The 13235-nt window shown below is 43.0% G+C and overlaps 3 protein-coding genes across 2 annotated transcripts in view; all 3 read left to right on the forward strand.

Annotated features, from left to right (window-relative positions):
* The window catches only part of LOC143715444 (uncharacterized), a 261819-nt gene that overhangs the window by 119860 nt on the left and 128724 nt on the right, over positions 1-13235 (forward strand).
* LOC143715440 (uncharacterized) overlaps positions 664-13235 on the forward strand; it is a 33690-nt gene continuing 21118 nt past the window's right edge. The window contains exon 1 of the mRNA XM_077207243.1: positions 664-841. Coding sequence (XP_077063358.1) covers positions 757-841 — 85 coding nt within the window. The 5' untranslated portion in view covers positions 664-756. The remainder of the gene's footprint in view (positions 842-13235) is intronic.
* LOC143715728 (uncharacterized) lies at positions 2354-3546 on the forward strand. Its single transcript, XM_077207472.1, has one exon. The coding sequence runs from the start codon at positions 2354-2356 to the stop codon at positions 3308-3310; it is 957 nt and encodes a 318-aa protein (XP_077063587.1). The 3' UTR covers positions 3311-3546.

Here is a 13235-nt window from a genome sequence, read left to right on the forward strand (position 1 = left end):
AGTTACTTGGACTATTTTAACGATGTCTTTAATAACTTTTCGAGGCCGGCAAGTTTCAATCGCTGAAGAAGCCTATGGACTAGTATGGAGGAGTGAACCAGCTCTTAGATTTCATCAAAAATATCTTAATTCGTGTTCCGAAGATGAACGAAGGTCTTACGGGGTTGGAACAACATGAGGGTGAGTAAATACTGACAGAATTTTCATTTTTGGGTGAACTATCCCTTTAATACAAATACATAATTCTATAGGGTTTTTGTTGGTGCCAGATGATATAGGCAAGGCTAGTTTATTCATAGCACTTTTCATACACAGTGGTAATTCAAAGTGCTTTACATAGAAAAGGAATTATAATAATGATAAAATAATCACAACATATGCGTAAGCAATACAACAGCCTGCATCCAAGGACGGCTGTTTACATTATTTTTCACATTACATCATTCTAACAACTTAATGTTTTAATATGTTTCAGACAGGGTGGAAGTGAAAGAGCAAAGACAAGAACTGGAGTGAAGTTTCAAAGGTTATGATGCTGTAGTTTGCTTCACCCTGTTGACAACAATAAAATTAGCTTAAAGTTCCAATTTACAGAAGATCTCAGATATCTTTTCAGCTGCTCAGTTAAAATGATGTACTTTTTAAATACAGATTGGATAAAATCACAGTGATCACAGTTCACAGAATATTCCCATCATCCTACAAGAGAAGGACAAACTCCAGGAGTAGCAGCTGAAATCTGTGTGACTGTTAAAGATGGAGTTTATTAAAGAGGAGATTGAAGACATGAGTGATCCAGAACCATCCAGAATAAAACATGAAGATACTGAGGAACAAATAGGTTGGTGTCCTTTCTTGATTCTTCATTGTTGACTGCTTTGGTTGAAGTGAATTAATAAGCAGTAGGTATGTGTATGATAAATGATAGAGAAATACGTCTGAATGATCATATTTGTTTTTGCCCCCAATTTTCATGAGCTGAACTCAAATATCTAAGACATTTTCTATGTATACAAAAGGCCTATTTCTCTCAAATATTGTTCACAAATCTGTCTAAATCTGTGTTAGTGAGCACTTCTCCTTTGCCGAGATAATCCATCCACCTCACATGTGTGGCATATCAAGATGCTGATTAGACAATATGATTATTGCACAGGTGTGCCTTAGGCTGGCCACAATAAAAGGCCACTCTAAAATGTGCAGTTTTATCACACAACACAATGCCACAGATGTCGCAAGTTTTGAGGGAGTGTGCAATTGGCATGGTGACTGCAGGAATGTCCACCAGAGCTGTTGCCCGTGAATTGAATGTTCATTTCTGTACCATAAGCCATCTCCAAAGGCGTTTCAGAGAATTTGGCAGTACATCCAACCGGCCTCACAACCGCAGACCACGTGTAACCACACCAGCCAAGGACCTCAACATCCAGCATCTTCACCTCCAAGATCATCTGACACCAGCCACCCGGACAGCTACTGCAACAATCGGTTTGCATAACCAATGAATTTCTGCACAAACTGACAGAAACCGTCTCAGGGAAGCTCATCTGCATACTCATCGTCCTCATCGGGTCGCGACCTGACTGAAGTTCGTCGTCGTAACTGACTTGAGTGGGCAAATGCTCACATTAGATGGTGCCTGCCACTTTGGAGAGGTGAATGAATGTCTTTAAGAATGAATCCTGGTTTTCACTGCACAGGGCAGATGGCAGACAGCGTGTATGGCGTTGTGTCGGTAAGCAGTTTGCTGATGTCAACTTTGTGGATCGAATGGCCCATGGTGGCAGTGGGGTTATGTTATGGCATACTCACCGTACATGTCATCCATTGAGCATGTTTGGGATGCTCTGGATCGGCGTATGCGACAGCGTGTTCCAGGTTCTGCCAATTTCCAGCAACTTTGCACAGCCATTGAAGAGAAGTGGACCAACATTCCACAGGCCACAATCAACAACCTGATCAACTCTATGCGAAGGAGATGTGTTACACTGCGTGTGGCAAATGGTGGTCACATCAGATGCTGGCTTTCGAACCCCTCCAATACAGCAAAACTGCACATTTTAGAGCGGCCTTTTATTGTGGCCAGCCTAAGGCACACCTGTGCAATAATCATCCTGTCTAATCAGCATCTTGATATGCCACACCTGTGAGGTGGATGGATTATCTCGGCAAAGGAGAAGAGCTCGCTAACACAGATTTAGACAGATTTGTGAAAAATATTTGAGAGAAATAGGCCTTTTGTGTACTTAGAAAAAGTCTTAGATCTTTGAGTTCAGCTCATCAAAAATGGAGGCAAAAACAAAAGTGTTGCATTTATAATTTTGTTTTTGTTGTTAACAAGTGAATATGCCACATGGCAGATCTGAAACCTGATCTCTGTTGCTTTCTGCTATTAAAAAAGGGTTCACTTAAACTGATTTTATCTGTATTTCTGTGTATTTTAGACCAGGTGAGAGTGAAAGAGCAAAGACAAGAACTGAGTGAAGTGGAGGAGGAACATTGTTTCTTTAAATCTCAAAGAGCAAAAGCTGAAAAACTGCACACCTGCACTCAATGTGGAAAGAGTTTCAGACAAAAAGGAAACCTTAAAACACACTTAATAATTCACAATGGTGAGAAACAGTATACATGCCCTCAGTGTGGAAAGAGTTTCAGACAAAAAGGAAACCTTAAGACACACTTAAGAATTCATACTGGAGAGAAACCATATACATGCACTCAGTGTGAAAAGAGTTTCACACAAAAAGGAGACCTTAATATACACATGAGAATTCACACTGGAGAGAGACCGTATACATGCACTCAGTGTGGAAAGAGTTTCACACAAAAAGGAGACCTTAATATACACATGAGAATTCACACTGGAGAGAGACCGTATACATGCACTGAGTGTGAAAGGAGTTTCACATATTTATCTGATCTCAGAATTCATCTACGCGTTCACTCTGGAGAAAAACCATTTATCTGTGATCAGTGTGGAAAAGTGTTTATTTCATCATCACATCTAAATAAACACCTGAATGTTCATTCAGATGATAGGCCTCACTTGTGTTCTCTATGTGGAAAAAGTTTTTCAAGGCTGGAAGGATTTAAACAGCACCAGAAAAGACATAATAAAGTGAGAGATCATGTATGTTGTGAGTGTGGGAAGGGATTTACTACATCTAGTCATCTGAAACAGCATCAAAGAATTCATACTGGAGAAAGACCTTACAAGTGCTCATATTGTGACCAGAGTTTCACTCAGTCTGGACACCTGAAATCACATGAGCGAGTTCATACTGGAGAAAAGCCGCACTACTGTACTTAAAGTGAGAAGAGTTTTGCCCAATCAAAGAATCTAGTGACTCATATTAAAAAGCATTGTTCTGTGTCACTACGAGCGAATGTTTTCTTTAGATCCAAAACGTCCAAGTAAATCATGTGAGATTCACATAAAGTATATAATAAACTATTAAATGTGTTTTTATGTTGGAGAAAAAGAAAATGATTGAATTATTCTTTGATTGAACGCTTACTCAAAGAAATATCGAAATTAAAAGAGACGGGAAAAACAATCAGTTATTTGTCAATAATATTGACAAATAACTGATTGTTTTTCCCGTCTCTTTTAATTTCTATATATGAATATAGAAATATAAAATATATCATATATAAAATATATGAAGCAAGTCTTTCAATTAAGTTTTTTTAATATAATATGGAGTTTTTTTTTACTTTTGTTTGTTACATAAAATCAACAATTGTAATTTCATAAACAGATGTATTATGTATATATTATATATGTATTATATATAAGTTCTGTACAATAACAACAAATAAATTTACCATTTCACTGACAATGTGTGATTTTGTGAGCAAAAGTTATCTACAGATCCAATCAGATAAAGCAAATGTATAGTAAAATAAACCTGTGTTCTTTGATGTTAGAGTTGTGGAGTTCTTTTTTTTGCAACTGATTTGTCATCTATTCATCACATTCATTTCAATACATATATATAACATATTTTTTTCATAGAAATAATTTATAAATTCAAACATTTTGACGTATGCCACATTGCCATCCTTAGATTCTGAAATGAAACAAGATCTATATTGGAATGAGACAAAGATGTTTTTCAGCAGCTCCGTTAACCTGCTGTTATTTCACTCTTTTGTTGTTTTTATTATACAAACACACATTGTACATTGATACAGCACCATCGTTGTTTTGTAAAGCCTATCAACAAGAGTGGGGGTGATGAGCACCACGCCCCTTTTCTGCTCAGACATGGAAAACTTCCTACAGCGATTGTTGTGGAAAAATCTTCTTTTTGTGAACACAATCCAATAGCACTGTGCTATAAACACAGAAAAATGATCTTTCTATGGCCCTGGCCTACGGCACTTGAGGATACAGGCCCTCAAGGTAGCAAGGCTAAGATAGGGTGAAGGCATACCCCCGAGACAAAGGAACTCAAACCATGAGGTCTAAGCCTTGAGGGACAATGTTCTGAGCGGGTTGAGCTCGGGTAGAGTTAAAAGGTCGCCTGGGAAAGGAGGTGCTTTCTCAGGGGAATTGGCCAGGGACCTGCTGCCAGCAGCGGCATCAACTTGGAGAGCCATGACTGCTTCCACCAGAAGGTCTATGCGTCTGTCCTCCCTGATTTGCCTGATGACCTGAGGCAGTAGCACGACTGGGGAAAAGTGTACAGAGGAAGGCTGGGCCACTCATGGGCTAGTGCATCCCTGTACTTCAAGAAGATGTCAGTGAAAGTTGTCTTCTGAGGTAAAGAGATTAACCTCTGCCCTCTCGAAGAAACTCCAGATCGTGTGAACCATCTGGGGATGAAGTGTCCATTCCCCTGAGGACACATTGCAGACAGCATGTCTGCCCCTTAGTTCAGTTTGCCCGGTAGTGTGACGCTCTCAGCGAGCACAGGTTGCTAACCCCAAGTTTGCTCTGGCCTGGAAATAAGTAAAATAGGAAATGATGTGGGGTTAAGGGATGGGACTTCAGTATACTGCAGGGATGTTGGCACTTAATTGGGTAGAAAAGTGATGGCAAATAAAGTTGTGATTTGTTCAGATTCAATGGCATAGCTTACCGGCCTTCAAATATTTCAAACAGATATGATATGATACAAGAAACCCCAAGTGGAAAACAACAAGCCCAAAGCTGAGTACAAGAAAGCCCAAGTTGAAGACAAGAAGCCCAGACCTGTATACTGCAGGGATGTTGGCACTTAATTGTGTAGAAAAGTGATGGCAAATAAAGTTGTGATTTGTTCAGATTCAATGGCATAGCTTACCGGCCTTCAAATATTTCAAACAAATATTATGATATGATACAAGAAACCCCAAGTGGAAAACAACAAGCCGAAAGCTGAGGACAAGAAACCCAGAGCTGAGTACAAGAAAGCCCAAGTTGAAGACAAGAAGCCCAGACCTGAAGACAAGAAACCCCAAGCTGAAGACAAGAAACCCCAAGCTGAAGACAAGAAGCCTAGAGCGGAGGACAAGAGTCCCCAAGTTGAAGACAAGAAGCCCAGACCTGAGGACAAGAAACCCCAAGCTGAAGACAAGAAACCCCAAGCTGAGGACAAGAAACCACAAGTGGAAGACAACAACCTCAGAACTGACTACACCTTTAAGCCCAGAGGGGAGGACAAGAAACCCCAAGTGGAAAACAACAAGCCCAAAGCTAAGGACAAGAAACCCAGAGCTTAGGACGAGAAAGCCCAAGCTGAAGACAAGAAGACCAGAGCTGAGGACAAGAAACCCAGAGCTGAGGACAAGAAACCCCAAGTGGAAGACAACAAGCCCAGAGCTGAGGACAAGAAACCCCAAGTGGAAGACAACAAGCCCAGAGCTGAGCACAAGAAAACGTCTCGGTTACGTATGTAACCCTCGTTCCCTGAGTAGGGAACGGAGACGTTACGTCGGATGACGACGAATGGGGTTTCACTTAGAACACCTATCGACTTCGAGTATTACAAAACGAGCCAATGGCAAAGAAATGCCATGGGTCTGCGGAATTTGCATAGCGTATCTCCGCCTTACCTCGTGGGTATAAAAGGAGGACGCCGGCAACAGGCAGATATGTTTCTTCGCTGAGGAGCCAAGACTGAGCTCAGGCGATCCCCACGGTACAGCGGAAAGTGGCAGGAAGACGTAACGTCTCCGTTCCCTACTCAGGGAACGAGGGTTACATACGTAACCGAGACGTTCCCTTTCGTTGTCACTCCGAGTTACGTCGGATGACGACGAATGGGGTTACCAGTCTAATCACTCCACTTTCTCAGCTGTCTTCCAGTGCCCTGCGTAAATCTGAGATCCCTGTCGTGAGACTGGCACGGACGAAGGACTCCTATTTAGCACAGGTATACCAAGGTACACTGGGGAGCATATCCCAAAGTTTAGGGGAAATATGCAATCACTGCCAACCCAGAGGGAGGACTTAGAAAATACACATATGACCCAAAGGGATGCATATGGAGAACACTGGGGTGTCCAGCCGCAGGTGGAATATTTCAACCCCAGGGGTGGCAAGGTGGCTTGCCAAGGGAAAGACACATGCTCAGAGAGGCTTACAGTGGAATACACATTTGGGGGTCGCTCAGAGGAGGGACCATGCACACGGGAGGCACCTAGCCGACGCGCAGGCAATAGACACTGGCGCCGACGTCAGGAGTGCTGGAGGAACTCAGGGCTTTCGGAGAAGCTCACCTGAGGAAATATCGCACGTATCCAGTCCGTGGAGTGGAATGGCGAGCAAGCGAAGACACCCGAGCGGATCCAGTACTAGCTGGTTGAAGCGAGTACATGAGAGGACACTGGCTCCTCTCGGAGATTGTAGAATCTGGCGAATGTGTTAGGTGTCGCCCAGCCTGCAGCTCTTCAGATGTCTGTTAGCGAGGCGCCATGCGCTAGAGCCCAAGAGGACGCCACACTCCGGGTGGAGTGGGCAGTCACACCAAGGGGGCACGGTCGACCTTGCTGCTTGAATGCCAAGGCAATCGCGTCCACTATCCAGTGAGACAACGTTTGCTTGGAAAGAGCCTTTCCCTTCAGCTTCCCACCATAACAGACTAAGAGCTGGTCTGAGGTCCTGAAACACTGCATCCTGTCTACATAGGCGCGGAGAGTGCGTACTGGACAGAGCAGTGCAAGGCTGGGTCTGCCTCCTCCAGGGGTAGCACTTGCACGTTCACCACCTGGTCCCGGAAGGGAGTGGTAGGAACCTTGGGCACGTATCCAGGCCAGGGTTTCAGGATCACGTGAGAGTAAGCCGGCCCGAACTCCAGGCACGCTTCGTCAACGGAGAATGCGTGCAGGTCCCCTACCCTCTTGATGGAGGCCAGTGCAACCAGGAGCGCTTTCTTCATAGACAGGAATTTAAGCTCGACTGATTGTAGGGGCTCAAATGAGGCACTCTTCAGGGCAGTTAGAACCACTGAGAGAAGGGCGAGGCGGATTTAATCTCCTCGCTCCTCTCAGGAACCCGATAACCAGGTCGTGCTTCCCCACCGACTTACCTTCGATGAGGTCATGGTGTGCGGCAATAGCGGCAAACGTAGACCTTCAGGGTGGAGGGAGACAGCCTTCGCTCCAGCCCCTGTTGAAGGAAGGAAAGCACAACGCTGATCGAGCATCTCCGGGGGTCTTCTCGGTGAGAAGAGCACCAGCTGACGAAGAGGTTCCACTTCGACGTATGACGTGTCACGTGGACGACACCCTAGCGGAAGTGATGGTAGCCACCACCGCTGGTGGTAGGGTACTCAAACCTGCCTCGTCCCATCGAGGAGACGCATGTGGAGGTTCCAGAGGTCGGGACGAGGGTGCCATAGGGTGCCCCGTCCCTGAGGAAGAAGGTTCTTCCTCAGAGGGATCGGCCAGGGAGGTGCTGTCGCGAGGAGTACTAGTTCGGAGGACCAGGTCCGGGCGGGCCAGTACGGCGCGACCAGAATGACCTGCTCCTCGTCCTCCCTGACCTTGCGCAAGGTCTGCGCAAGAAGGCTCACTGGGGGAAACGCATACTTGCGGCCCTGCGGCCAGCTGTGCGCCAGAGCATCCGTGCCGAGCGTGCCCTCAGCCAGGGAATAAAACTGGGCGCAATGGGTCGAGTCGTGGGAGGCAAACAGATCTATCTGTGCGTCCCCGAACTGGTCCCAAATCAGCTGGACCGACTGGGGATGGAGTCGCCATTCTCCAGGGAGTGGCTGAAGCCGTGAGAGCTCGTCGGCTGCACAGTTCAGGGCTCCGGGGATATAAATGGCATGAAGCGAACTCAGACGCTTCTGACTCCATATGAGGAGGTGGCGAGCGAGTTGCGACATACGGCGGGAGCGTAGACCACCTTGATGGTTGATGTACGCTACAGTGGCGGTATTGTCTGAGCGGACTAGTACGTGTTGGTTCTTGAGCACGCCCGGAAGCGGCGCAAAGCAAGACGTACGGCCAGCAACTCGAGGCAATTGACATGCCAGAGGCGACGGGGTCCTGTCGAGGGCACTCCGGCCCGTAGAAAACTGAGGTTCGACCACGGGGTGAAGGTCTGACGGCAGGTCGGAGTAACTGTTACTCGGAGGGTGCCGTGTTGCCATGCCCACCTCGGGACTCGGTCGCGAAGCCAAAGCTGAAGCGGTCTCATATGAAGCAATCCGAGCGGCGTTGCCGCGGCTGCAGAAGCCACATGCCCCAGGAGCCTCTGAAAAAGTTTCAGTGGAACCGCACTCTTGCCCTCGAACTCGAACACAAAAGTTGTCAAATAAATTCAGAAAAGTTAACTGCATATAAAGCAACATAAAATACATTAAAATAATTTCAATTCATGCGTCACATTTATATCCGTACGCCTGTAGCGTAATGCGAAACTGTCAAACCGTTTCATTACATTTTACATCAGGAGTAGACAGTTCTGCAGTAGCCTACATTGAGAGTTGAAGCTAGCAGAGATAATCGGCAGAGAAATGTTACGGATGGTTTTATTCCATCTGCACGCACTGAAACTCAAGCAGTGCTGCATGTTCATATTCTTTCACCAACAAACCGAACTGTCTGTGTTTTAGTCCTTGCACAAGAATAAAACGAATGTTATGCCGGTTACTTACTTCCTGCAGCGTTAATAAAAGATCATGTCAGGAAGGAAGCAAAACATTCTGCAGATGATATTTAATGGTGTGTCTGCTGGGTTAATTTCCTCAACAGCTTCAACTTTTAACACACTTTTGTGTTCTACACAGGCCGTTTATTTTCACACACCTAACTGCAGCTACAGGTCCTTCTCAAAAAATTAGCATATTGTGATAAAGTTCATTATTTTCCATAATGTAATGATAAAAATTAAACTTTCATATATTTTAGATTCATTGCACACCAACTGAAATATTTCAGGTCTTTTATTGTTTTAATACTGATGATTTTGGCATACAGCTCATGAAAACCCAAAATTCCTATCTCAAAAAATTAGCATATCATGAAAAGGTTCTCTAAACGAGCTATTAACCTAATCATCTGAATCAACTAATTAACTCTAAACACCTGCAAATGATTCCTGAGGCTTTTAAAAACTCCCAGCCTGTTTCATTACTCAAAACCGCAATCATGGGTAAGACTGCCGACCTGACTGCTGTCCAGAAGGCCATCATTGACACCCTCAAGCAAGAGGGTAAGACACAGAAAGAAATTTCTGAACAAATAGGCTGTTCCCAGAGTGCTGTATCAAGGCACCTCAGTGGGAAGTCTGTGGGAAGGAAAAAGTGTGGCAAAAAACGCTGCACAACGAGAAGAGGTGACCGGACCCTGAGGAAGTTTGTGGAGAAGGACCGATTCCAGACCTTGGGGGACCTGCGGAAGCAGTGGAATGAGTCTGGAGTAGAAACATCCAGAGCCACCGTGCACAGGCGTGTGCAGGAAATGGGCTACAGGTGCCGCATTCCCCAGGTCAAGCCACTTTTGAACCAGAAACAGCGGCAGAAGCGCCTGACCTGGGCTACAGATAAGCAGCACTGGAGTACCCACAGTCAGTGATGCTCAGGGATGCCATGTCAGCTGCTGGTGTTGGTCCACTGTGTTTTATCAAGGGCAGGGTCAATGCAGCTAGCTATCAGGAGATTTTGGAGCACTTCATGCTTCCATCTGCTGAAAAGCTTTATGGAGATGAAGATTTCATTTTTCAGCACGACCTGGCACCTGCTCACAGTGCCAAAACCACTGGTAAATGGTTTACTGACCATGGTATTACTGTGCTAAATTGGCCTGCCAACTCTCCTGACCTGAACCCCATAGAGAATCTGTGGGATATTGTGAAGAGAAAGTTGAGAGACGCAAGACCTAACACTCCCGATGAGCTTAAGGCCGCTATCGAAGCATCCTGGGCCTCCATAACACCTCAGCAGTGCCACAGGCTGACTGCCTCCATGCCACGCCTTAGTTTCTTTCTGTGTCTTACCCTCTTGCTTGAGGGTGTCAATGATGGCCTTCTGGACAGCAGTCAGGTCGGCAGTCTTACCCATGATTGCGGTTTTGAGTAATGAAACAGGCTGGGAGTTTTTAAAAGCCTCAGGAATCTTTTACAGGTGTTTAGAGTTAATTAGTTGATTCAGATGATTAGTTTAATAGCTCGTTTAGAGACCCTTTTCATGATATGCTAATTTTTTGAGATAGGAATTTTGGGTTTTCATGAGCTGTATGCCAAAATCATCAGTATTAAAATAATAAAAGACCTGAAATATTTCAGTTGGTGTGCAATGAATCTAAAATATATGAAAGTTTAAGTTTTATCATTACATTATGGAAAATAATTAACTTTATCACAATATGCTAATTTTTTGAGAAGGACCTGTATATTGAGACTTTTAACAGCGATTCACAGTTTTTAAATCCATAAAATTTGTCCTGTCATTGATGGAAAAAGTTGTTTGCTGAAAGCAGTACTTGTAACAGTAAAGGAAGAACACAAATCAACCCCAGTTTTAATAAACGCATATCTGCATGATGGTGCAATTGGTAATAACGAGTGCATTTGTGTGCAAATGACTCAGGTGACCAGGGTTCGATTCCAGTCCGAAGTGGTTCCTACATTCAATGTGCAAATGTCTGTTCCCATTGTCTCACTGATGTTCTCTGTAAGTAAGTTACTGGTATACTGAGGTGTGTCAGTAAAAGGCAATTTCTCATACAGTGTCATTATTTATAAAGATTACTTTATTGTGGTCTATTTGAAGCACACTATAACAATGCCATTAGCACACTTCAAGTTTCCTTGGAATGCCATTGCAAATTCTGTTTTAAAATCGTTTTAATGTATGTTCAACATTCTTACAGTGTAACCGAATTGCAATTGTAATGTCACCAAAATACATTTGAAGTTTAAGCTGAGTGAATTCTGCATTTCAAAACTTAAATACAAGAGTATATTTAAAGTGCACATAAGTATACTTGGGATAGTTCCACTTTAGCCCAAACACGTATATTAAATACAACTTTAGTTGAGCACTTCAGCACTACTTCTGTACAACTAAAATGCATTTAGTACAATATTAGTTGTTTCATTTTAATACCAATTTATAGTTTGGCATAAATACATTTAGTTATACTTGATAAATTGTGCTTAAATATACTATTTATTCACCAGGGAAGCGGTTCCTTCAAATTAATTTTTTTAAAACTTTTGTTTGTTGCATAAAACCTGTAATTTCATTACCGATTTATTTAAAAGTACACATTTCTCTGCAACATAAAAGTAGTATATAAGGTCTGTACAATAACAAGAAATAAAATGACCATTTCACTGACAATGGTGATTTCACCAGGAAAATGTTCTAGGCCCTTAAGGTCTTCAAACAGGTTAATGCTGACTGTGCCACAATCTCGCTTTAACTAAAAGGTTGATAGTGCCTTTTCTGTTGCTTCTCAAAGTCTGTGGAATGATTTGCCAGAGCGCATAATGCTGTCTGCAATGTTGATAGCTTTAAATCCTAACTGACGACTTATTTTTTCTCTCTGGCTTTTGGTTCAATGTAATTATATGAATTTGTGTGTGTTTCTGTGAGTTTATGTATTTTTATTGTCTAAAGTTGTAAGATTGGACAACAGCACTTTGCTCAGCAGTGGCTGTTTTAAATTGCTCTAGAAATAAAAGTGCCTTGCCTTGCCTTATAGATTTTTTTTATATATAGGTGTTGGTTATTTCTAAATTCACAAAAATATTTCTAAGATCACTTCAGGTTTGTGGAAGAATATTGTTATGACAAATTGCCATCTATAGACTCTGTATAATACATGTTCTAAAACTGTTCTGTTCTAAAACGGATCTGATCTGAACCTTTCAGTAAGAAGACCAGGGCCCGTATTCCTAAAGAATCTTAATGAAAAGAGTAGCTCCTAGTGACAAAATTCTAAGAAAATTCTTAGAAATGTGGGGGTTTACTCCTAAAATTAAAGAAAAAATCCTAGTAAAGAAAAAAGTAATTCAGAAAGCATCTTAACCCTTAAAAGAGGTCTTAAGGTCAAAATTGTTAGGAGCACGGACGAGGACTTTTAAGAGGCTTAAGAGTTTTTTTTAGCAGAGGAGAAAATGGCAGAAAGACGAAGAGGGAGAAGAAATGTGTTGCAGACAATAGATGACAGTGAGTTAATAAGAAGACACTATAGATTAGATCGTGCAGGGATCATGTTTGTGACCAATTTTATTAGAGACACAATAACATCTCCGACACAGCGCAGGAATGGCGTAGTGCCAGAAATGAAATCACTACTGTACATTAAGATATTTGGCAGCTGGGAAAATGCATCAATGCAGCAGTGATGATTTGGGTCTGTCACAAACTTCTGTAAGCAGAGTGATCACAAACAATTACAGCACTTTCAGAACCTCTTATTGTGTCGCAGTTCATTTAGTTTCCACTGGACATTCCCACATTGCAGGCTCAAAAAAATGCATTTATGAATATAGTAGGCTTCCGCACAAGCAGGGGGAATGAACCGTAAATAATTTATTATTAACCGCTATAAGCTCCCACGTCTGCTTCTGTGCTGTGACACCCGGCCTGATTTTCCTTTAAGGATGGCCTTGTGTTCATCCACTAACTGGGCTCACAGTAAACACTGTTCCTCTGTCCAGTTGAGCTTTCTTGTCCTTCTTGTTTTTTATTCCATGTTTGTTACATTAAAACCAACATTCAAACCGCCACTTAAATAGACAGTGGAACAATTTTTATCATTCTAATCCAATCAAATACCTTATAGGAAAT

Source organism: Siphateles boraxobius, unplaced genomic scaffold (assembly GCF_051911475.1).
Source record: "Siphateles boraxobius isolate OS27281-9 unplaced genomic scaffold, OSU_SipBor_1 6, whole genome shotgun sequence".
Lineage (NCBI taxonomy): Eukaryota > Metazoa > Chordata > Actinopteri > Cypriniformes > Leuciscidae > Siphateles > Siphateles boraxobius.